Source organism: Strongylocentrotus purpuratus, unplaced genomic scaffold (assembly GCF_000002235.5).
Source record: "Strongylocentrotus purpuratus isolate Spur 01 unplaced genomic scaffold, Spur_5.0 spur5_scaffold_16, whole genome shotgun sequence".
NCBI classification, from domain to species: Eukaryota; Metazoa; Echinodermata; class Echinoidea; order Camarodonta; family Strongylocentrotidae; genus Strongylocentrotus; species Strongylocentrotus purpuratus.
The window spans coordinates 30963559-30989875 of NW_022145601.1; the positions used below are offsets into that span (position 1 = coordinate 30963559).

General features: G+C 41.9%; 1 protein-coding gene across 1 annotated transcript in view; it reads left to right on the plus strand.

The window, feature by feature from the left end:
• Positions 1-26317, plus strand: part of LOC100889501 (E3 ubiquitin-protein ligase MIB2-like) — a 47163-nt gene that overhangs the window by 13545 nt on the left and 7301 nt on the right. The window contains exons 12-18 of the mRNA XM_030987267.1: positions 3121-3269; positions 5746-5902; positions 16373-16527; positions 17583-17709; positions 19202-19414; positions 20106-20281; positions 25240-25421. Of these exons, the coding sequence (XP_030843127.1) occupies positions 3121-3269; positions 5746-5902; positions 16373-16527; positions 17583-17709; positions 19202-19414; positions 20106-20281; positions 25240-25421 (1159 nt within the window). The remainder of the gene's footprint in view (positions 1-3120; positions 3270-5745; positions 5903-16372; positions 16528-17582; positions 17710-19201; positions 19415-20105; positions 20282-25239; positions 25422-26317) is intronic.

Genomic DNA, 26317 nt, shown 5'->3' on the forward strand with positions numbered 1-26317 from the left:
TATTGGTGTTATGAGGATTGTCATGGAGCTAATCAAGACCGCAAATTGGTAACTTTGCAAAGCCATTGTGTTGCAGAAAGAAATCCTTCTATCAATCAGAGCCTTTTTTGTTTGTGTGCAAAATTACATGTGTGGCAAATGAGTGAACGTGCAGAGAGGCAAAGACAGCAAGGGAAGTGTTAATATGAATGTCAAATACAATTTAACTTTAAGTACATGTACAAGCGGAGGGTAACCCGACACATGCTCCGCCGACGGTCGCTCCGCCGACATTTACTCCGCAAAACGCGACAATTGCTCCGCAGACAGTGGCTCCTTGGACAGTTGCTCCGACGACAATTGCTCCGCCAACAATTGCTCCGCCGACATTTGCTCCTGCTAACCTAACAATAGCCAAAACACTCTCAAATGGTGATGCAACAGGCATCATAATAACATAAAAACAATCCTACATATCAATTGTTGGATGGTAAATATCCATAACCCTTTGCTTACGGGAACCTGGTGGTCCCTCTGTTAAGCCTATGGGAACCTGGGGGTCCCTGTGTTAAGCCTATGGGACCTATACAATTCAGTAGTCAACGGCTTAATAACAATACAAATCTAGAAAGCAATAACAGCTCAAACAGGAAACCTATGATACATGTATCAAACTGCTCTGAAATAGAAAGTTTGCAAAAGAAGCTTTTACTTTCCCTGACATGCAATGATTGCTTTATAGTGTACATTATCTGGGACGTACAGTGATTGATGAAAAGTTATTTCAGCATATGCGAAATGAATTTTAGGCAACTCCTTTTTCTCCCACATCATCAAGATTCATTCATTTCATTTTATCTACATTATTTCATTAATTGCATTCAAAAAACGAAAAAAAAACTGTTAAAGAAATATAAAAAAATAACCCATGAATAAAAAATATTATCGGCGAAGCATTTATTTTGTCGTAGTACAAGTAGCATTTTTTTTACGGGGAACTTTGGGGGCGTCGTCGGAGCAATTGCCGCTTCATGCGGAGCAAGTGTCGCAGGAGCAATTGTTGGCGGAGCAAATGTTGGCGGAGCAATTATCATCGGAGCAAATATCGGAGGAGCAATTGTCGGCGGAGCAAATGTCGGTGGAGCATTTGACGTCGGAGCAAATGTCGCGGAGCCAATGTTCGCGGAGCAATTGTCTCATTTTGCGGAGTAAATGTCGGCGGAGCAATCGTTGACGGAGCATGTGTCAGGGATTCAAGCAAAGACCATAATATTACACCTATATTCTACAGCTGGCTCCCTCTTTTGTTTTGGCAAATGAGGGCAAGGAGTTAACCTTGTCACTTTACAAAACACAAAACATTTTTTGAATGAATCAGAGAAACTTTAGCTTCTCAATGGAATAATTGACGTGCCAAAAACTTATTTCCTCATGTCTTTTTATGCCTCCGCCACCGAAGGTGGTGCCGGAGGCATCATGTTTTCGGGTTGTCCGTCCGTACGTCCGTCCGTACGTCCGTCCCGTTTGACTGTTATCACAATATCTCAAGAACCATTTAAGATTTAAACTTAAGACTCGGGAATAGTATTTATCACCATTGGAAGACGATCTGATTAGATTTTGGAGTACGTAGGTCAAAGGTCACAGGTCACAGAGGTCAACTTATGAAATTCCTTGTATTGAGTTTGTTAGCGCGATATCTCAAGAACCATTTGAGATTTAAACTTCAAACTTAAGGATAGTATGTATCACCATAGGAAGATGATCTGATTAGATTTTGGAGTACGTAGGTCAAAGGTCAAGGGTCAAGGGTCAAGGGTCAAGGGTCTGATACGTATCAGACATCTGAGCTGGTCATTTACAAAACCGTATTGCCCTAGTTTTCACTAGCAGTGGGAACGGAGGGGTATATTCTTTGTATTTTCCTTGGTCTCCCTGCGCGTATTCACTTTGCGTGTAGAGACGAGTGAAAATATACCTTGGTATTTTCCACGGTCTCGCATTTTCATTGCGCATCTATTAATATTATGCGTACGAGAACCTGCGCACTTTGCGCGCACTCTATTGTGACGTAATAATCACACCAAATACACACTGTTTGTAGTGTATCGAAAATTTTGTCGAGCACTGGATGCACAGTGTTGGTTTGACAAAGTTTGTTCAGTTCTTGAGATTGTCATGGTGGATGTCTCTATTTGCTCTAGATGTCTGATTTGGATAACAATAAAAATATTGACTGGCTTTACTTTCGGGGGATATCAGAAATATTGACCGCGCTAAGACCATATTGCCCTCGTCTTTCGACTCGGGGCAATATGATCTGAGCTTGGTCAATATTTCTGATATACCCCTCAAGGCCAGTCAATATTAAATAATTATTACCCGTATCAGACATCTAAGCGGGTCATTTACAAAACCGTATTGCCCTAGTTTTCACTAGCAGTGGGAACGGAGGGGTATATTCTTTGTATTTTCATTGGTCTCCTTGCTCGTATAGACTTTGCGTGTAGAGACGAGTGAAAATATACCTTGGTATTTTCCACGGTCTCGCATCCGGACATCTTGTATTGACCGCGCCGTATTTTGTCATTTCATTGCGCATCTATTATGCGTACGAGAACCTGCGCACTTTGCGCGCACTCTATTGTGACGTAATAATCACACCAAATGCACACTATTGTGACGTAATAATCACACCAAATGCACACTGTTTGCAGCGTATCAAACACTTTCTTCAAGCACTGGATGCACAGTGCTGATTTGACAAAGTTTGTTCAGTTCTTTGAGATTGTCACGGTGGATTTCTGTAATTGCTCTAGATGTCTGATTTGGATAACAATAAAAATATTGACTGGCTATACTTTCAGGGGATATCAGAAATATTGACCGCGCTAAGACCATATTGCCCTCGTCTTTCGACTCGGGGCAATATGATCTGAGCTTGGTCAATATTTCTGATATACCCCTCAAGGCCAGTCAATATTATATAAATATCCAATTAAAGAGCAATACAAATCACCTAGATATATTATTAATAACAGATTGTTATTATTATTATAATATTAGTTTCCAATTCATTATGACATGTTCCTAGGACCCAACATGTATTATGATTTCCCTTTATGCTCTCTTCATCCTCAGGTGAACATACAGGTGTCCCACATGGCTGCAATTCATCATGCCTGCAGTTCTGGTCAGCTCGAGGTCATCAAGTATCTCATCAGCAAGAATGCATCGATAGAGGCCATAGATGAGACAGAATTCCATCCGCTCCACTACGCTGTAAGATCGTAAGTATATTAAGCTTTTGTAGAGGTGTTGTGGTCTGGTTGGTGAGTCATCAGACTGTGGATCAAATGTTTTGTGGTTCGAGTCAAGCTATGGCGCCAATGTTCTTTGGCAAGACATTTACCTGTATTTGCCACTCTCCACCCAGGTGTGAAATGGGTACCGGTAGGAAGGAATTCCTTGAATGCTGTGAGAACCCAAAATTGGTAGCCTAGCAGAGCTGGAAAATATTGGAGTGCCTTGAGCACCTTGCGTCGTGGATATGTACGCTATAGAAATATCCATTCTTATTATAATGCCTCTGCTACGAAGTAGCCGGAGGCATTATGTTTTGGGGTTGTCCGTCCGTCCGTACGTCCCGAACTCATGATCGCGTTCGCAAGAAACGATTGGTTGATTCCGCCAAACTTAACCCTATTTAGCCCGGGCTATTTTAAAACTGCATAGCCCGAGGGAGGGGGGGGGGGGCTTCTAAGGCCCCCCCCCCCATGATCTCGTCCATGAAACGACCGATCGCCGCGAAAATTTGCATACATGTCAAGTGATGTGTATAAAATACTATGGTAATTTCAATTTTTTGAAAAATTCACTCATTGGCATATTTATGGTAATTTATGCAAATAAGGTCATCAAATTCACATTTTTGCCCATAAATCAGACATTATTCATATTTAAGCATTCTTTCTCACTACATATATTTGTTAGACCATTTGGAATAATAATACAACACAAAAAATTGAAAAACCAGGATTATTCCTTATGTTATCTATTGTTTTGATAATTTCTTATGTATTTCTTTGTTTTTTTAACTTATGTATTATATTGTTTTTGTTTTTTTATTTCATTTCCAACTATAAAACAACTTTTTTGACCCCAAAATAAACACCTTAACTATAAACAAGACCAAATAACCAATGTTTTATCTCTTTATTTGAAAAATGAGATTTCCATATGTTTTGTACACAAATCACGAAAATGCGCGATTTTCGGGCTGACATGCAAAGACAAAAGGACACGTGACTTTGTAATGGTATGTCCGATTTTCGAAAAATTTCTTTCAAAAGATGCGCAAGACTCAAAAGAAAAAAGTCACAAAATTTCAGTGCAAGATTTTCTTGCGTTAAAAAAAATTATCGCGAAAAATGTCGAGGGGGGGGGTTTAGAAGCCCCCCCCCCCCCCCGGGCTAAATAGGGTTAAGTCATATAAAGTATCTCGCAGAGCCAATGAACTGATTAGATTTTGGGGTCACGAGATCGAAGGTCAAAGGTCACAGGGCTCATTATGTATGTAAAAATAGCTCTTGATCGCGTTATCTCAAGAACCGGTAGATGAATTCCTGCCAAACTAATAAGTCATGTATGTATCTTACAGAGCCAATGAACTGATTAGATTTTGGGGCCACAAGTTCAAAGGTCAAAGGTCTCAGGGCTCATTATGTATGCAAAAATAGCTTGTGATCGCGTTATCTCAAGAACCAAATAATGGATTACAGCTAAACTCAGATCATGTAAGTATCTTGCAGAGCCCCTGAGCTGAATGGATTTTGGGGTCACGAGGTCGAAGGTCAAAGGTCACAGGGCTCATTATGTATGCAAAAATAGCTTGTGATCGCATTATCTTAAGAACCAATTGATGTATTCCTGCCAAACTTGGGTCATGTATGTATCTTGCATGGCCAGTGAACTGATTAGATTTTGGGGTCACCAGGTCAAAGGTCACAGGGCTCATTATGTATCCACAAATAGCTTGTGATCGCATTATCATGAGAACCAATAGACAGATTACTATCAAACTCAAGACATGTATATGTATCTTGCAGAGCCCATCAACTGATTAGGTTTTAGGGTCATCAGGTTAAAGGTCATGTGGCTCATTATGTATGCCTATAAATAGCATGCATTATCATTAAATCCGACAGATGGATGACAATTAAACTTGAAATTTAAAAATTGTTTCTGATTTGGTTTGTAAAATGCTTTACGGCGGAGGCATCATTCTCGACTGCGCGCAGTCTAGTTCCATTTAGTTTTTATCATGCCTCCGTTACGAAGTAGCCGGAGGCATTATGTTTTTGGGTTGCTGAGCCAATGAACTGATTAGATTTCGGGGTCATGATGTCAAAGGTCAAAGGTCATGGGAGTCATTATATTTTTATTATTATTATTTATATGTATCTTGCAAAGCCAATGAACTGATAAGATTTTAGGGTCATGAGGTCAAAGATAAGAGGGTCATACATGTATATAAAAAATAGCTTGTAATCATGATATTCTGAAAACCTGTTAATGGATTACAATTAAACTTGAATTCTGTTTTGGTTTGTGAAATCGCTCCTGGTGGAGGCATCATTTTGGACTGCGTGTAGTCGAAGTTACATCTAGTTTAGACATGAATTGATAATAAATGATAGAATAATGCATGCCTATGAGTATAGACTGTTCCTTTTGAATTTCATTCAACTGTTATTGACTATGTAGGAACAAGCTGAAGGTGGTGGAGTATTTATTGCAGCAAGGAGCCTACCCTAGTTCAGTGAGTAAAATATGGTTGAGTCCTCTACATCTGGCTGCTGCCAAGGGTTTCACAGATTGTGTTGCAATCCTCCTCAAACACGGATGCAATATCAACATTCAGGTACAGTAAGAATGAATATTTATTACAGGATCACACTTATTGGTTGTCCTTACTATTTTTACATTCAGTCTCTCTCTTCTCTTCATCGGTCTTTCCTTTTCTTTTCCTTACTTTTTAAATTTCTATTTTGACCCTTTTTCGGTACCCTTTTTATGCCTCCGCTACAACGTAGCCGGAGGAATTATGTTTTCTGGTTGTCCATTCAAACGTCCCGTTCTTGTGATTGCGTTATCTCAAGAACCGATTGATGGATTCCTGCCAAACTTGGGGCATGTATGTATCTTGCATAGCCGATTAACTGATTAGATTTTGAGGTCACGAGGTCAAAGGTCAAATATATTCTGAGCACCTATTAATGGATTACAATCAAACTTGAGTATTAAAAATTGCTTCTGTTTTGGTTTGTAAATGGCTTTATGGCTGAGGCATCATTTTCGACTGCGTGCAGTCAAAGTTTTCCTATAAAAAAAACACAGAAAATGCAATAATTTTTCAATAATTTATTGCATTTAACCCTAAAATAAAAAAATCCTCTGTGTGCCCATGCCTTGAGCCATTATGCATGGCCATCCAGAGGATTTGGACAGGGGTAAAATGGAATAAATTATTGAAAAATTATTGCATTTTCTGTGTTTTTTTCATTTATGGAAACTGCCCCCTTCCCTAGCCCCCACTGCGTACAGTCATGGTTCAGTGACAAAGCAGTGGCCTCGTAACTGTGAGGCCCCAGGATCAAAACCGTGTTGATGTGCTATTTTAGTGCCCTTTTGTGGGGCATTAATCCTCAGTTCTGTCATTTATGACTTAAGGGCATAGGTCCCCTATTTGATAAGCACAGTAGCATACACATGCTTTAGCAGTCACGCAAAACACACATTGTCAAATTATTATTCAATAAAATCTGAGAATGTATACTATTATCAAGATCTATTGTTATTAAATTATTTTTAAAAAAATTACATAAATTGGGGTAAAACAAAAATATTCCAACTATATGAGTGACAGTGAATGAGAATTAATAAATCCATTTTTGTTATTTGTTCATATTTCATTTAAGTTATCAATCTTGGTCCAAATAATAGTAAATAATTCTTCAAATGATGCATAGTCAATATTCACTTCAAAATGCTGATTATATTCAGAGGATTTCATTTTTGGGGGCCTGTTAAAGGGTCATCCTGCCCAGAAATAATGTCCCAACTTTCAATTTTTCATCATATCGAATTGAATGATGCAGGCGAGACCGCCGAGAGCATGTCCCTTGTTTATTTCCCTATAGTATGTTGGTATAGTATTAATTGTAATGTGTTGTTATATATATTTTGTTTTGATTTGTTAACAAATTGTACAATTGAGCCTAGGCTGCGAGACAGATTTGGAATAAAATTACCATTACATAAAATATAATAATATATTGACGAAATGTGACATCACAAATTTGGTGAGTTTCAGTAAAATTCCAAAGGAAGAGTGTCTTTCCTCTCAGTTCACATGCAACACTACATCGGGAAGGTGTCTATTTTCTTAGTTGTATGTGTTGTAATCACTTTGGCACAATTCTAATAATAATAATAATAACTAGAAATTTAATTCGTCATGGGGACGAATTAGGTGGTCTGTTTTCAATTTTATGATCATAGAAAAGTCAAAAAAGAAAAAAAAAAGAAAAAAAATTGTTGGAGACTCCCGGACTCGAACCAGGGATCTCGAGGTCCAAAGTCAAGTGCGTTACCGATATACCAAAACATTTCCCATAGCGATTACACGTAAACGGAAAATGAAATTCTCAAACCCACTTTGCAAGTGAAATATGAGCATGATCCCGGCATCTGATCGAGAAACAAATGGCACACTTGTGATAGCTTATTCTCCCAGCTACAACATACTCGATGCTCAGCGAAAACGAAGCTAAGACGACGGAGATATTGCTCGTGAAAGACGGGAATGTAGAATCCAGTTTTCAGAAAAAGTCATGTCCCGTAGAGAATACACGCAAAATGTAAAAAATTGACATGCCTCCTTTAATCGCAAAAATACGCCATGATACTTTCGTTAAAATGAAAATTCGGGATTACTGTATCTGTAGGAAATTGTCTCAGCTAAAACATATCAAAATTTGGATGAAAATTGATCAATATTTACAGAGATACAATCAATTTTCCAAAAATATGATGACGTCATAATATGCAAATTTAAATTTTGAGTTCGGAGGCCATTATGATGACGTCATGAGTTAATTGAGGGTCAAATGAGACATGAAATCATATCTCTAATTCATACTCTATCAAAATATGAAAACAAAATTGGGTTCATCTTGCATCCTAACGCGCTACAATGGATTTTGTATAGGCATGTTTTTGCCCATGTATGCTATGTATTACAAGAGCTCGCACGCACGGACATTATCTTAAACGGACGTTCATTCCGTTATTAGAGGGCAGAATAAGGTGAACAAGGTATCAAAATGCTTGGAAAAATGTGAAAAATATGATGACATAAAAAATTTGACGATTTTATGTTGCAAAATGCCATTACGCGCGAAAACGCGCGCGCATGTGCGTGTGCGAGTTTTTTTGTGAAATGCTTAAAATGGCCTCAAACGTATGCAAACAAAATTTGACACGATTTTGAGCATTTTTATTTTTTGCGCGCGCGCTGACGCGCGGACGTACGCATGCGCGCGCGTTTTCTGACCTGAAATTGACCGGACAGATATTGACCTTAATCATGATAAATATGAACAGAAAATGCCTTTCCGTTATGAAGATATGATCCTGAGTAAAAAGTACCAAAAAAAACACAAAATGGCGCCTGGATGACGTCATGAAGATTTGATGACCTTGAAAATGTTACTGTCACGTCTTATGACAATGTCCTATGACTGTGCCAAATTTGAAAGAAATTGACCAAACTGATCTTGAGTTATCCTCTACACAAAAAAGTGCGGAAAATAAAAATAAATAAATAAATAAAGAAATAAAGAAATAAAGAAAGAAAATTCTGACGAAAACAATAGGTGATCTGTCGTTGACAGACCACCTAATAATAATAATAATAATGGTGATTTACCACAATTAATCAATGTATCTACCTATTATTTGCTATTTTATCTAAACTACGCCACCATCAAGAGCTTAGAACATCACATTCGCACATGCCCCGCCCCCAATACATCGCCTTCACAGGTTGCACGTGCTCAATGCACACCCGCCATTCACCCTCTTTCTATTCTTGCTTGCCGGGTTGAACGACATACAGCTTAGTCACTGCTTTTGAATTAAGGATTTTGTCCTACGTAAGGCTTAGTTAGTTATACGCTTTTAATTCCGTCCTCATTTTAATTACTATTAATTTGCCAGTACGGGTTAGCGGTCACATATTTTTTTTTAAGGTGGAAATTTGACTTTCATTTCTGCCCTGCAATTTCCACTTTCGCGACCGCTTTTGCAAACTTTGTTATGCCGCTGGGTTAAGGCGTTTGGTTGGGATTTTTACGTATGGTTAGGCGATTAATTTATTCCCCTGCCTAATGCTACGTTTACACTATGTTCCCGGCAGCCACGGCACACAACGCGGGGGACCATATGGGCAAACGTGACCGGCCGTAATTGCCATGGATATCGTGTCAGTTTTTTTAAACTGTCAAAAAATTTGCCACGGCAGTCACGGTGCGGATGAGAAACCTAGTAGGCCGTAGTAAAACTGGGTGAACGTAACAAAACGTGACAGTCCGTAATATGCCGTAACAAAACTTGGAGGTGGTCCGTAGTGAGACGGGAGGCCCGCAAATTCCCTGGCATCTTACGGTCTTTTCAAGTTATTTCAGGTTCTGCCATGTTTTGTCACGGTTGCTTCACGGTTGCTGCACATTTTGTCCCGTTTTGCCACGTTTTGCCACGGTTTGCCATGGTTCTCACGGTAGGCTAGGGTGTACGGTAGCCGGTTTGTCGCGTTGAATCACGGCGCATCCCGGCGTCTGACAGTCGTCTCCCAGGATGAAGTAAGGTATGTCCTGGTCCTGGTCATCGTTAGGCAGAGGGCATGGTGGTGGCAACCCTAATCGACCTTCTTCAAGAAGTTCACTGAGCTCTGAGTCATCATAGATTTGGGCATCAGACATGTGTCCCACTCCACAAACTTCAATCCATATAAAACGATACAGGGCATCCACCAAGGCGAGGAGAGGGATACTAAAAAAAGCCCTTGTAGTTGTGGTACAAGGAGCCTGTGTTGGGTGGCTAGCTGATGGCAATATGCTTCCCATCCAGAGCTCCCACCGCATGAGGCACATACCACTTGTCTTCAAACTCCTGGGCAATTAGGGCTCTCCACTCATCGGGCGTCACATGAACGGCGAACACTTCGTCCTTGTAGGCTTCCACGATGGCCTTGCACACTTCTAGCACCATATGGCAGATGGCTGCTTTACTGCACCGGAACGTATAGGAGAGTGACAAGTAATTGTCCAGTGGTCAGATGTCTCAGAGTCACTGACAGCTTAGTCCAGGTGGTAGTGCAGAGCGGAACTTAGTGTCATGTCTCTCGATGGCTGGTGTTACTCTTTCCAGGATCTCATCGAAGAGCTCTGGAGGCATCCTCAGATAGTTCTGGAAGGCGTTGGTATCTTTGGTGTCGAGCTCTCTGGTGAGAAAGGTTGAGTAGTGACCCAGTTGCTGCCTTCTATCTTCCGATAGCCATTTGCGCACCCACATGGATCTTGGCCTTCTCATCCGCCTTCTTCGCCTTCTTCCTGCCTGCTTACTCTGGCATTTCCTCTCAGCAAATGCTACTGACGCAAAGACTGGATGTACATGTATGCACCCAGCAAACATGCAAACACAAGATCTTCTTCATCGTTGGCATTAATGATGTTGTCTTGTCAAAAATCTCAGGATACAGTGATTGCTAATATGGCTTGGGAGGCCTTCCTTTTATACCTTGGGCACAATCGTGCTCCAAAGCTGCCCGGCGTCCACGTTTCATCCGTAGAAAGCCTTGACAGAACGTGAAAAACGTGTCAGAACTTGATCAGAACGTGAGAAACGTGAGGGACCCCATCAGAACATGAGGGACCCCATCAGAGCGTGACGGGCCGGGAGTGAACGTTGTCTCCGGACAACTTCGTTGCAGTTTGCTGACTCAACTCCTGTCGGGCTCGGCATAACGGCTATATTGTTCGGAACCGTGGACCCGGCAAGGGGACGTAAGAGACTGTTCGACCGACCCACCCATGGCGTCCGACAAGTCTCGATTGTTGACTTGAGTGAATCCACCGCACCCCGTGCCGCCTTGATAACTCAGAAGTACACTCTTGCTAGCTCTTTCGCTCCCGTCACAGACGGGTGGTTATGATGGACCCGGCGGTTATCTGTAACCGCCCCCGGGTTACCGGTTCATTTTCAGATTTGGTCCCAGGTTACCGGTCCGGTTTCAGATCCGGTCCCGGGTTACTAATTCGGTTTCGGATTCGGTCCCGGGTTGCCGGTTCGATTTCGGATTTGGTCCCAGGTCACCAATTTGGTTTTTCGGATTCGGTCTCGGGTTACCGATTTGGTTTCGGATCCTGTCTCGGATTACCGGTGCGACTTCAGCTCTGACCGTGGATTACCGGTCTGGCTTTGGTCTGACTACTGATTACCAGTTTGGCTTTAGTCCCGGTTACCGGTTCGCCCGTCATGGGTGTTTGAGAACCGTGAGAGTTTATGCAAAAGCCCTGAGTGACTCAGCTTGTGCTTGTGCAGCTACAGTTATTCAGAGTATCGTCGATAATGCGACCACTGACAATCGGACCCTAATCACTGGCTTAGCTCCAGACAGTGATGTGTACTGTTTGAGAGATTCCGCAGCACCCTGTGCCGCCTTGAGTCCTCAAGAGCCGGTTCCCCCTGTCTCAGACTGGGAGCTGTAAGAAACCATCCGACAGCTCTGCTGAGCATGAACTGTTGGGTGAGGCCAAAGCGCAGACTTTCTGCCGGGGGCCCATCCGTGGGTAGTCATGGAGTTTAACCATGTCTCGGCCATATCTTGGTCATATCTCTTTCTAAGTCGATGTCTGCCTTGGGCACACGTTAGAGTATGGCTAGGAGGAGGGGTACGGCCTCTTTTAGACACCAACCCTTTCTCCGATGCCATCAATCAAGCTGAGCTAGCCTCTCGATTTCTTAAAGCTCTTTGCTGAAGAAAGCTGGTGGGCCAAATCCCCAGCCTCTCGGCCGACTTCTGGTGGTGCAGGTCTTCATCGAACAGGGTCGGCCCTGTCCGGTATTTGGACACGGGCACCCAGGACCTCGTCCGGTTTGACCCTGTCCGGGTTCGGACCCATTTCGACATTGTGGCTTGATCTGGTACCAGTTGGCTTGGATTGTGTACGACCTTTTGGATCTCTCCTTCCAGTATCCGGACCTGTTTACATGTACCTGATTCTCAGGATCCTGTTCTAATACTGGTTTGCTGCCCAGTTTTGGTCTTTCCCGGCGCCTCGGAGCCGCCTGGCCAAGGCGGCCCCTCCTATCTTAGTCTCTTCTCGGCAAGGAGACTAATGATTGTGGTTACACCCGCCCCGTTGGGGCCATGTTCTCCACATAGCTGATTTTGAGGGTCAGGTTGGTGACTCTGAGTCACTAGTCACCGCAGCTCCCATGCCCCTCGTGGTTTGGCAGCCAACGTGCAGGCTCTCCTAGAGTCTAAATTTTCCTGAGGCCTTCAAACTGGCTCTGCCAGATGGTCCTTCTCCCTCCGCAGGAATATCGCTCACGGTGGTTTGCCAGTCCGGTGACAGTTATCTTGTGAGTAAGGGGATTTCCCCTCTTCTACTTTATATAGCGGCCGTGTCCAGCACACTAGTGAGTGAGCTTGGATCGACTGACAGGGGGCTTCTCTCTCCCCCATTCCAGCGGGTATTCCGGTTGCGCCACCCTAGGGTCGGCCAGTCATGTAGAAGTTATTACACTGAGCTCCCCCTTTGGGTCAAGCTCTGTGTCTCATGGCTTTGTTGCAATGCAACGACCCGCAAATTCTTGTTTGGGAGTGGCCCTGATTTCACGCACGACGTTGTTTGATCTACGTCCGTGAAACGCAAAGATCCCGGGCCATGCTTGTTGAGCCTCTGGCGCAGTGGAGCGGGTCGGACCTGGTCACGCTGAGCCTAATTCTGGGCTTACAAAGTCTAGTAAGGCCGCTATGCTCGCTTCTTCTCCTGTGTCTGCGGGTAAGAAGCGCAAGCGTTCTGACGTCCAGCCTCCGCCTGGGTCAAAGGTAGAGAAGACTGGGTTAAAGTGACTCAGTAACATTGTTGAAGGTTGATTTAAAAATTGCGTAATTTTTGTATGAAATGTTACTTATTATCTTTTACTGTACTTACCCTCTAACATGCAAAAAATCCTGAAAAAATTCTCAAACCACAAAAGATATTAATAGTTTTTTTAGGAAGGTTTCACTGTACAGGGGGGGAGGGGGGGGGGGGGGTAAGAGGACACTTATTTTTTTTTTTTTTTTTTTTGGGGGGGGGGTCTCGAAATTTGAAAATTTGACATTTTGCTCCGGGGGGAGGGGTCAACTTTTTTAGGTCAGTCATTGGTATAAAGGGGGCGTTTTTCTCCAAAATACACACATCAAAAATACCAAAGGGGGGGGGGTTCAACCCCCCCCCCCCCCCAAATCCCCACCCCCCTGCGTACGTGCCTGCCCGTGGGGATGGGTGCCCCTGGCCTGTCAGTCTGACTGGGGATTTTTCTCGCGGTTGTCTTCGGCATCTGCAACAGGTTTCAGATGTGTTCACCACTCAACCGAAAGGTTTCGGTCACTTGTAAGCTTTTCGCACCAAGCTCTTGCAGCCTCTGATATGGTGAGGCGTGGTCTAGTAGTGACCATGCTGAGCGTATTTAGCTAAACCTTCCAGCTTTAGCAAGGCCCTTGAGCATTTTAGTTTGGTTGAAGCTAAGCCCTGCGGCTGACCAGTCCTTGAGGGCTGTTGCGCCGCCTTTTTGGGGGGAATTATCTCTTGGATACAATTCCCCAGCTAACCTTGAGGGTAATCAGAGTCCTTCGCTGCTGTTTGGGGTTTCTGTCCCTTTTGCTGCGGACATCTGTTCCCTCTGCCGCTGAGGCTGGACTTGTTCTTCGTTACCGTCTCGCGGTGCATGCTCTCTCTGACCGCCGGCCGGTATCGGGGAGGACGCTATGACTTCTGGACTCTCTGAGAGAGCCTCTCAGTTTATAGTCTAGAGTCGTAGGGATTCCATGAGGGCCCTTTATCACTCTCGTTTGGAGCACTTTTCTATTTAGTGTGAAGACCTCGCGATAGCATCTGGACAGAGGAGGAGTACGCTCCATGCCCTGTCTACCTCCCCCAGCCACATCTAGTGGGAGAGGTGGGGGTTCGGTTGATTCCACGACCCTCCTTTATTGCCAAGAATCAGTTGGCGTCGGTTGAGGGTTTTCCTCAGCCCTCTTTTGGATTTCTCCTCAGTCACATAGGACAAGGTCTGGTGCCTGGTGAGGGCGGTTAAGTGGTACTTGGATAGGACCAAGGGTCATCGGAGGGATGATCAATTATTTCTCATCACTCAAGAGCATTTCTCTCCTGTTCTCGCGATTCCATTTCTAGGTGGATCGTTGAGGCCATCCAGGGGGCTGGCCCTAAGGCCCTCCTCCCAGAGGGCAGGGCCGGGGCCCACGATGCCAGGTGTATCAGCACTTCCTGGGCGCTTTTCCAGGGAGTGGGTTTGGACGTTATTTTTAATGCCGCATTTTGGCAGTCTCCCAATTCTTTTACATTGTTTTATGTTAAGGACGTCCCCTCTTGAGAGGTTTTGTTAGCAACCCCATAAGGGGGCCTTCGTCTGCCATTGATCCCCAGTGATCTCCTTCTTTTTGGGACATGCCTCCTGGTCCTTTCTGTGCTGGTCTAGCAAATAATAGGTAGATACATTGATTTATTGTGGTAAATCAGAAAAATCAGAACTGATTTTATTATTTACTATATAAATCTAGGTATCTACCTATGTCCCTCCCTCCGTCCCCTCTCCTTGAAACATGTCCGAAGCGTTGTCTCTGGCGGCTCGTAAAAGAGGATGAATGGTGGGCCTGCGTTGCGCACATGAACCCTGGGAAGGCGATGTATTGGGGGCGGGGCATGCACAAATTAAAGTTTAAAGTTCTCAATTTATATAGTAAATAATTAAAACAGTTCTAATTTTCTGGCTTCTTACATAGCGCACGTGTCCGTCACGTTGTGACACTCCTGGCGCTGCCTTGATTATTACCCTGGGTTTTAGCAAGGTGGCCATTACGGCGCTCTAGCATTTCAAGGAATTAATTCCTGCCAGGTACCCATTCACATCACCTGGGTTGAGTGTGGAAAATGTAGATCAATGTCTTGCCAAAGCACATACGTGCTGCAGCGGGACTCGATCCGCGGACCTTGTGATCGACAGTCCGATGACGTATCCACTCGACCACGAAATCAAGATCCAAGACAATGTGTGAACTTTTTATATTAGCATTTGGTACTGTAATTATATCAATAAGATACCTATGCAAATACTGGTGAGAACATTTCAGTCCTTGTAATGAAAAGAGAGAGAAAAACTATGAAGAAGATACCACCTAAAGGCCCGGTCCCACTGCACTTACGGATGCAAAGAGGATGTAAAACGTAAACAAATCTTGCCATCCGTTGGAAAACGCTATGCATCCGCTGTGTACTCATTGCATACGTGTTTCATACGCTCTATCCTTCGAGCATCCGTCCACTGTGATTTCATCCGCGCAAAAAGTTTTGAGCTGCACAAAACTTTTAGAACGGATGAACTTCCGCCGTGTACGATGTAAATCCGCGACAAATACGAGCAACAAACGTTCTATGTCCGTTATCATCGGTTAAACGTCCGCTATATCCTCTCTGCATCCTCTGGGCATCCTTGCAACTCACATCCGCTGCAGCTGAAAACGGAAAGAGGGAGGAAAGATAAGGTACATGGAACGTCTATACATCGTTAGTAGCACGGAAATAGAAAGGATGTAAGCGTATGCATCTCGTATATAAAGTATTCAAAGCTGTCATCCACTTCCATCCGCTTTCCTCCGCTAGGCTTCCGATGAACATCCGTTTAACATCCCCGCTACATACTACCCACGTCCGTTATTTTCCGTTCTGTTTTCGCAAATTTTCGCAAATTTTGTTTATTTCTGGAGCGGATGAAAACGGATGGAGCCACCCGCGAAATTTTGCTCGTCCGCTGTGTCCTTTATGCATACGTTTTGTGTCCATCGGCCAGTGGGACCGGGCCATAAGGTTTCATTGTATAACAATTCAAATACTGTGTGGACCGAATGTGTTTAGCAGATGAATGCAAAGCAAGATTTTAGTAGAGTTATTCTAGAACAGTATGTGTTGGATCTGCATATTTTCGTGCTCTTTTGCTGTGCATGCAGTATAGCTCATATGGATTGCTTTTCATTCTCTCTCAGGCTGTGGGTGGTGATGTGGCTCTTCATTTTGCCATTGTAGGAGGAAGTCGGGAATGCCAGAAGCTTCTCATCCAATCCCCAATGATTGATCTGATGCTGAGGAACTTAAATGGAGACAACGCTCTTCACTTTGCTGCTCTCAGAGACTCAGAGTTGTGAGTTGTGATAACAGTATCCTGTTTAGCTAAGATACGTATTAAGTGTAAACTTGTATTCTTCCCCCGTCCATTAACCCTCAATGTTGAGTACTTTGTAGTTGTTGTTAAAAAAAAGAAGAAGACCTGATTTTAACAAGTCCAATAACGTTGACCCAACATCAATTTGCTGATCCTTTACCAAGAAACTTGATTTTAATCATTGTCCGATGTCGGCCCAACGTCAGCTTTATGATGTCATAACTTGGTCAATAAATGTTACAATCATATTTACACAGTTTATATGATGATGATGATGATGACGATGATTGATGATGACGATGATTGATGATGATGTTTGAGGATGGAGAGATTGATGATGAATGATGATGATTGATAATGATTGATGATGATGATGATGATGACGATGATGATGGTGATGAAGATGGTGATGATGATGATGATGTTGATGATGATGATGATGATTGAGGATGATGATGGTGATGAAGATGGTGATGATGATTGATGATGATTGATGACGATGACGATGATGATGATGATGATGGTGATGAAGATGATGATGATTGATGATGATGATGATGTTGATGATGATTGATGATGATGATGATGTTGATGATGATGATGATGATGGTGATGATGATGATGGTGATGAAGATGATGATGATTGATGATGATGATGATGTTGATGATGATGATGATGGTGATGAAGATGATGATGATGATTGATGGTGATGATAATGATGATGATTGAGGATGATGATGGTGATGAAGATGATGATGATTGATGAAGATGATAATGATGATTGATGATGATGATGATGATGATGATGATGATGGTGATGAAGATGATGATGATTGATGATGATGATGATGATGTTGATGATGATGATGATGATGATGGTGATGAAGATGATGATGATGATTGATGGTGATGATAATGATGATGATTGATGATGATGGTGGTGATGAAGATGATGATGATTGATGATGATGATGGTGATGAAGATGATGATGATGATTAAAGATGTGATAGTTTTATCTTTACTCCTTTCCAGCTCTGTGAATATGATCTTGGATAAGATGCCTGTCCTTGCCTTAAACAGAAAAGAAGATGGCGTCACATGTCTTCATATTGCAGCACTTGTCAATAACTCTACCATTGCAAGGATTCTTATTGAAAAGGTATGCATAAAAGGAACGGCCGGTTTCTCAATTTCATCCCAATTTATATTATTATGATTACCCATTTATGATTGTTCAGAGTTTATGAAGTACATCCACATGGAATTTAAATTGGATTGAACATATTGTCTATTAGGAACCAGAAGGGCTTTAAAGGTACTATGTCCCATTTGCAGGCCAAAAAAGTGAAAAGGATAAATTCCAACGGCATTTGAAAGACAAAACTTATTTAGAACTTCTCACAAAACGAAAGGGCTTGAAAATGGCATTTAGTGGGAAAATAACGACCAGTAATTGTTGAATCAACGTAAGTGATTGCTTTCTTTCTTTCTTGATTTGATTTTGTTTGGCAAGAGTTGACTATTTTTGCCACAATTTTTTTGTGAATGATTTATACATTTACATATGTACAATTACATGTCATAAATGACTTTTTTTTAAAGATTGTTTTTCCTTCCATCCCTTTTCTTTCTGCTTATTTTCTTTTATATTATTTTTTTTTTAGAGAAAATTATATAAATTAATTAATTTGGAAAGAGAGACGGCCGTCTTGTTTACGCGTGCGCATATGCGCTCAAATATCAGATTCAATAAGTTTAATTTTTGATATTACAAGTAGTGGAATATTGATGTAGACCAATGCTCATCTACCTGTTTACAGCTCATTTTATGTATGTTATTACCAAAGAAAAAAATGTCGGTCAGTCACTCAAAATTGTCTGACAGTGAAGTTTAGAAGGTAAACAGGTTTCCTTGCATAATTTGAATACTACACAGGACATACATGACATATTCATAATTCCTGCAAAGTTCTACAGAATTTAATGTTGGCTGCCAAAGGGACATACCCGTAGTATCTTTAACTCGTATATTTTAACATAGAGTTAAAACCCTTCTGGCTCTGAACACACTATATGTAAAATGCTTGATAAATTTTGTAAAGATTACTCAATAGTTGTTTGTGAGCTATAAATATTTACTCTGATCTCTATATAATGCTAACTTATTGAATACACATAACATTTGCGGTTCTAGGTCACCTATCCCCCGGGCAACCATTCCCCGGATAACCACCCCTAGGATAACCACCCTCTATATGACAACTACCACCTAGAGCAACCACCCTCTAGGACGACTACCCCCAAGGACACCCTCTCCTGGACAACTACCCCCTAGGACAACTACCCCCCTGACAACTACCCCCCAGACAACTACTCCCTAGGACAACTACCCCCTAAGACAACTACCCCCAGACAAGGTCAACTACCCCCGGACAACTACCTCCCAGACACCTACCCCGTAGGAGACAACTACCCCCTATGTAATGTAGGTTAATAATTCATGACGCAGTATTAAATTGTCAGAAACATGACAATTTTATATTTTTCTTTAGATATCTATTGTTCCATAATAGAGAAACATTGCATTAATATAATTTCAAGGAATCTGTGGATATGAAGTATCAATTTAGTTTGTTCTTAATATTTTGAAGGGAAGATGCACAATTGATTCTAACGCCAACAATAATGGAAGCCCTCTGTTTTTGGCTGTGATAAGGGGTGCCACTGAGACAGTCGAGGTGTTGGTAACACACGGTGCAAACATCAACCAACAAAACAAATCAGGCTGGACATGTATGCATGCCATTCTTAAGATGCTGATGAACCCGGAGTATGAGGTGGAGGATTCTCTCACACTGAGAAAGGTAAATTAGCTCATCAGACCTGTCGTGATGGTGATGAGGATTGGAGTGGGGAGGGGGAGGAGGAGGAGGAGGAGGAGGAGAAGGAGGATTCTCTCACACTGAGAAAGGTATATTAGCTCATCAGACCTGTCGTGATGGTGATGAGGATTGGAGTGGGGAGGGGATGGAGGAGGAGGAGGAGGAGGAGGAGGAGGAGGATTCTCTCACACTGAGAAAGGTAAATTAGCTCATCAGACCTGTCGTGATGGTGATAAGGATTGGAGTGGGGAGGAGGAGGAGGAGGAGGAGGATTATCTCACCCTGAGAAAGGTAAATTAGCTCATTAGACCTGTTGTGATGGTGATGTGGATGGGAGTGGGGAGGGGGAGGAGGAGGAGGAGAAAGAGGAGGAGGAGGAGGGGGAGAGGGGGCGGGGGAGGAGGAGAGGGGGAGGGGGGAGGAGGGGTAGAAGAGGAGGAAGACTATGATGGTGAGGCTGATGATGGTTGTGATTATGGTACTGAAGTCCATGCGTGCAATCCTGAAGTTGTACGATTCTGAGCATGAGCACAATAGTGTACAAATAAAAACCTGAGGCAATTTGTTGTAACGGTGGTGATGATTATGATGATGATGTTTAACTGTGTCCGCAAAGTTCACCTAATGCTCGTTATCTGAGAAATGCATTTTCAGTGTTTTTGCCCTTTTCTAGATTCGTGCTTCCATGAGGGAGATAGGAGTCTCGTCACCTGGTGGCGCCCTTGCCTGTTACCTTGTCAGAAACGGAGGGAAACTGGACATTCTTGACGAAGAAGGAAACAAACCAATAGATCATGTGGTGGATCCCAAACTCAAAGAATGTCTGCAGAAGTGTCTAGAACTCTATAGGTTAGAACAATGTACATTCTTATTATTTGTCCTCTTTATAGAGAAGGACAATATGTATTCAGTAATATTATTTATTTAGAGGCAGAAAGGCCTTTACACAGAGGTACATGTAATATCATTCTGGTTCTGAACAGAGGATATGCTGCCCCCATTATTACCAGCAATCATGGAACGATCGCGGTTTGAATCGTAATACGAATTATCACGATTGTAAATTGAAGCAGAAGACTTGTCTGGAGATGGCTCATGTTTTAATTGACCCAGAGAATAATCACTCCTTAAGTGTTCCATGATTAGTTCGGGTTCACATTTTCCACCTCCTTTAATAATATGCATCAAGCAATAATGATCACAATTCTAAGTTTTATGGACACCTATTCGTTATTTGTCATAGTGGATGTTATATTAAGTACTAATTATAATCATCAACTCATGTGCAGTCTTTTGCCTCAGATTCTGAAACAAAATCCTGGATTTAGCTCATGCTGTAATCATAATTTTAAACCTTTAGGTCAGACAATCAGGAATCCCATGACTTTTACAAGCCTGTCTGATTTTTAAGATATTTATGATTGGACATCAAAATTTCATATTTCGTCTTCCTAACGGTATTTATAACAATGCAGTCTATTGGGGAAAATCAGTATGGTAAAACCTGTCACTCAAAGATTTTAATTTTTTTGAGGCAATTCATGTTCATTTTGAAGTGCAATTATTTTAGGGCTTCAATATTACACCATATCACAGACACTGATTACATGATGGGCCATGCATCTCAGATTTAACATTCTTAAACGATGCCTTTGTGCTCGACAAAGGCAACGAGTTCGGGTCAGCGCATCAGTGCAGCTCTCCAAATCGTGCTCCAATATTCATCAAATTTACTCTGAATTTTTGGCAGAGTCGAGCTGAGATTTTTACATCAGCTTGTAGATCTAAGGCCAGAGATCAGACTAGACAACTTTTGAAGCATGTATGTTGCCTACAAGGAGGATATTTGATGATTATCATTTTTCTGGGATTGATGATATACATGTATACTGATACAAGGAGACTTTTTGCTGGACCATTTTGATACACCAGAGTAAGTTATACTTTTGTGTCTCTGATGGGACAATAGGGAGGATTTAAGGATTACAAGAGTAATCCTTTCACCATGATCAATTTCAATGTCCTCCTGGCTATTATTCTAGGCTTTAGCGTCTGCCTGACTGATTCACAACTGTGCACCATCTATCAGTCAAACCAAGAAGCTTCATTTGGGCAAGCTTTTGTCCGAAAGAACTACATAAAGACTAGAATAGCCTATTATGCAAATAGCCATTCAACTTTTCAACTTGAACTGTTCAAAGCAGGGGACATCAACCCCAACCCTGGACCAACTATAATTGACAGTGACACCTCACAGAAATGTAAACAGTTGTACTACCCTCAACGGACAACATTCACTGGTTCAGAACTACACCGCTTAAAGAACATCACTGGTTATCAGCGACTTCCAAGTGATGTATATGACAAAGTGAAAGCCCTAGGTATTAGTTGCAAACCTCCAACTAAAAGGGGTACCAGGGGAGGTGTTAAGACGAAAGCCTGGTTAAGGAGTCAACTTTCTGGAACACGACTCGGATCAGTTGTTGATGGAAATGATGAAAGAAAGAAAGTTGCTCACTGTCCGATTCCAGTTCGTGTTCGGCCCCACACTCGAAATTCGTACACGCATGAAAGGCGGAATGGTGTTAACTTCGAGAATCTTAAACTTGTAGAGACTCTATCAAATGCTCCGTCACCTGTAGCACTTCATCTATGGAATGCCAGATCTGTGAGGAATAAAACCACTGAACTATATGACTATGTACTTCAAAATGATGTTGACATCATGGTCATTACAGAGACATGGCTCCGTGAAAGTGATCCTACTGTCATAACCGAATTGTCGCCACCCGATTTTTCCTTTCACAATGTTGCTCGTCATGGTGATGCTCATGGAGGTTTGGGTTTTCTGTTCAGAACTCACCTAGATCTCAGACTGAAGCAGATTGAATTTTCCCCTAAAACTTTTGAATTTGCCTGTGTTGTAGACAGGTGTGAACAGTATCGTATCATTGCCGTATATAGGCCTCCACCTTCTACGACTAATGGCTTTACAGTAAAGGCCTTTCTCGATGAGATTGATGAATTCTTAGGCTTATGTTCAATGTTGGGCAGTCGCGTCATCATTCTCGGGGACTTCAATGTACACGTTGATAAGGCACATCTACCGACCCCACGCCAGTTTCTGGAATCAGTCACTTCATCTGGCTTCTCCCAGCTCGTTGAAGAACCTACTCATGATGGTGATCACACGCTGGACTTGGTCATTACGAAGACTGGAGATGACATAGTCTGCAATTACAACGTCATTGACAAAGGCATGTCAGACCACTTTGTAGTGCGTTGCAATCTGAATATCCAGACACCCCCTTCGAGTACTGACAGAGTGCTTATCAAATCCAGAAACTATCGCCAGATTGACAGTGAGAAGTTTCTAGCTGATCTTTCATCACGTTTTGCGGATTTTCCGGAGAGTGATGTAAACGACATGCTGACTTCCTTGTATGGTGCTGTCCAGGGAGTGCTGAATCAACATTGCCCAGAAACGACGCGAAGACGGAAACAAAGACCATGTGCTCCGTGGTATGATGACAGTGTGATGGCAAGTCGACAACTAAAGAGAGCGCTGGAGTCAAAATGGAGAAAATCCAAACTTGTTTCGGATCGACAGAATTACATTAATCAAAAGAATAAGCTAAATGTTATCATTCAGAAAGCTAAGCGTAATTATTACACAAATGTTATTCTTGAGTCTAACTGCAGGAATATGTTTTCAACAGTCAGTTCATTACTGGGTCGTTCAAAGCATGTCCTCCCAGTGTCCGATGAACCGCTTCGCCTCTGCAATGATTTTGCCAATTTCTTTGAGGGCAAGGTTAGGAGTATCAGACGGTTACTTGATGCACATCCACCTAATCAGCAAACAGTATGGACTGTTCCAGATCCGGATAATGTTCCTCCTCCTCTTGGTCCAGTAGCGAATGACGACTTACTGCTGGCTTTAACACCAGTCAGCGATGAAGATGTGAAGAGGGTCATAAAGAAGTCTGCAAACAAGTCCTGTGACCTGGATGTCATGCCAACCTGGCTGCTTAAAGCTAATTCAGAGGTAATGGTACCCGTTATCACGTCAATCATAAACTGCTCGTTAGTGAATGGAGTTTTCCCTGACAAACTTAAATATGCAATAGTTTTTCCTCACCTGAAAAAATCTTCGTTGGATTCTTCGGAACTTAAAAACTATAGGCCTGTATCTAATCTTGCTTACATATCCAAGGTGATTGAGCTCGTGGTGTCCTCAAAACTGACAGCCCATGTCGAAGAGCTTAGCTTACAAGATGAATTTCAGTCGGCATACAGGAGACATCATAGTACTGAATCTGCACTAACCCGTGTTAGAAATGATATTCTATGTGAAATTGATAAAAGGCGTGGTGTGATACTAGTTTTATTAGATTTAAGCGCAGCCTTCGATACCATTGACCACGGATTTTTGATTGATAGGCTTTCCTCAGAATTTGGAATACGTGACACGGCTCTGCAGTGGTTTCGGTCGTATCTTAACTGTCGGACCTATCGGGTTCGCATAGATAGCACTTACTCTGATGTTCATACTTTAGATTATGGAGTTCCACAAGGGTCCGTACTCGGCCCGCTCCTTTTTACGCTATACGTCAAACCTTTGGGAAGAATTATTAGTCGCTACGGTCTTAGATATCATATGTATGCTGACGACACACAAATATACACAAGTTTCAACCCCAAAAGTCTTGCAAATTTTCAAGAAGAAATAAGTAAACTGGAACAATGTATCTCTGAAATTAGTATATGGATGACCTTAAATAAACTCAAACTGAACGAAGGAAAGACGGAACTACTGCTGGCCATGTCACCAAAGCTTAGACATCACTTACCGCGTGATATAAGTATAAACATAGGAAATGGTAGAGTACAAATGTCTGACAATGTCAAAAACTTAGGTATTTTCTTTCAATCTTCAATGTCCATGTCTAAACAAATTACTGCTTTGTGTAAATCGCTTAACTTTCATTTGTACAATATCTCTAGAATCAAGAATCTGTTGACCTCTGATGCGTGCCATCATGTCGTAAGATCATTAATCCTCAGTAGAATAGACTATGCCAACTCTCTTCTTTTGAATGCTAATGTGACAGACATTCAAAGATTACAACGAATCCAAAATCGTGCTGCCCGGGTTGTTTTGGGAGGGAGCAGGTATGAATCAGCATCTCCTCTACTTAAGCAATTACACTGGTTAACCGTAAATAACAGAATCATATACAAAGTTTCCCTAATTGTCTACCAATGTTTGAATAATTGTGCACCAATGTATCTGTCTGTGCTTCTACATACTCCTCCTAGACTTCAATACAACCTCCGCTCTTCTAACGACCCCACGCTCCTCCGATTACCACGTATCAATTCAAGATCGGGGGAGTGTAGTTTCTTTTATTATGGCCCCAAAATTTGGAATACCCTCCCTTTCGACCTCCGTACCTCTCCCTCAGTTGAAATTTTCAAGAAAAAACTAAAAACGTACCTCTTCAATAAGTAAATTGTAATTCTAATATTTTTGTTTGTTATTATAATTACTCTTTTATACATGTATTATCTTGTGTTTACTATGTCATTATTTCTGTAAAGCGCTTCGAGCAATTCGTTGGATGTTGCGCTATATAAAAGACAATTGTATGTATGTATGCCTTTAAGTAGCTTATTTTTTAACCCATTGCCTACATGAACCAGGTGGTCCCTGTGTTAGGTCCATGGGAATTAGAGAATTCAGTATTTATCGGGTTAACTTTGGCATCCATTTTGCAAACTGAATTTCTTTGATTTCTCCTCAGCCCTCATAGTTCTCCTGCACCTGCTGCCAAGAAAGAAAGAAATCCTCTTCTGTCAAGGATCCTTCCCTTCTTGAACAAGCGCCGAGAGGCACGTAAGAGGCCTGCATCAAACCTTGAAGGGATGAATGAAGTGGAGAACTTGGAAACAGAGGGAGAGGTGGAGCTCTCTATCAATCCTTTCAGTGAGTTTACCAGGATTAAGGATACATTCGAGATGAGCATCACATCTTTCTCATGATTTGTGTGAAATAGCAATAATCAACCCCTATTGTGATACCAAGTTTGAATAAGAATTGTCATACAACACGATCGCAACTGTTTAAAAAAAATCAACTAAGACAATTTCAATGGCCTTGTACATCACCCTTTGAAATGTGCAAACATTGCAAAGACATATTACGTGATCTGAACATGATTTCAATAGGACATACAATAGGATATTAAAATGGCACCTGAGTTGATTTTCGAAAGTAGTACTCCAAATTTAATGAAACAAGTTTGTAATCATTTGTCATTTCTTTCTATACACATTTGGATAAAAAAGGGCTTTTCATGGAGGCAAAGTTCACGATCCTTGAGCTCCTGTTTAATTGCTAGAAGAAAATGATGAAAATGTAAATGTATTGAATACACTATTAGGACTAGGGCATTCAAACAGTACACATCTCTGTATGGGTTCAGATAAGGGTGTAATGCCTCAGTCACACCTTTGCGTATTGCTGCATAGTTATGGGAAGCCGTTTCAACATTTATTCCTATTTCTTGATATCAATAATTGAATTTTTTAAATCAAGGAGTGAATTCTTGACACCAAGTAATCAAATTCCTGATATCAAGAATTACCATTGCTTTACAACAGACATTAATTTCCTGATATCAAAAAATAGGAATAATTGTTAAAACGGCTTGCCATAAATATGCAGCAATACGCAAGCCGAATACGCAAAGGTGTGACTGAGGCATAAAGGAGGTATAATTTAGTAGAGCTTTTGTGTGCCTTGTAATATTACTTAATTATGCAGTCATGAGAGGAATGCCGATAAGCTAGCTCTGTTTTTTCGTTTTCTCTTTCTGTGTA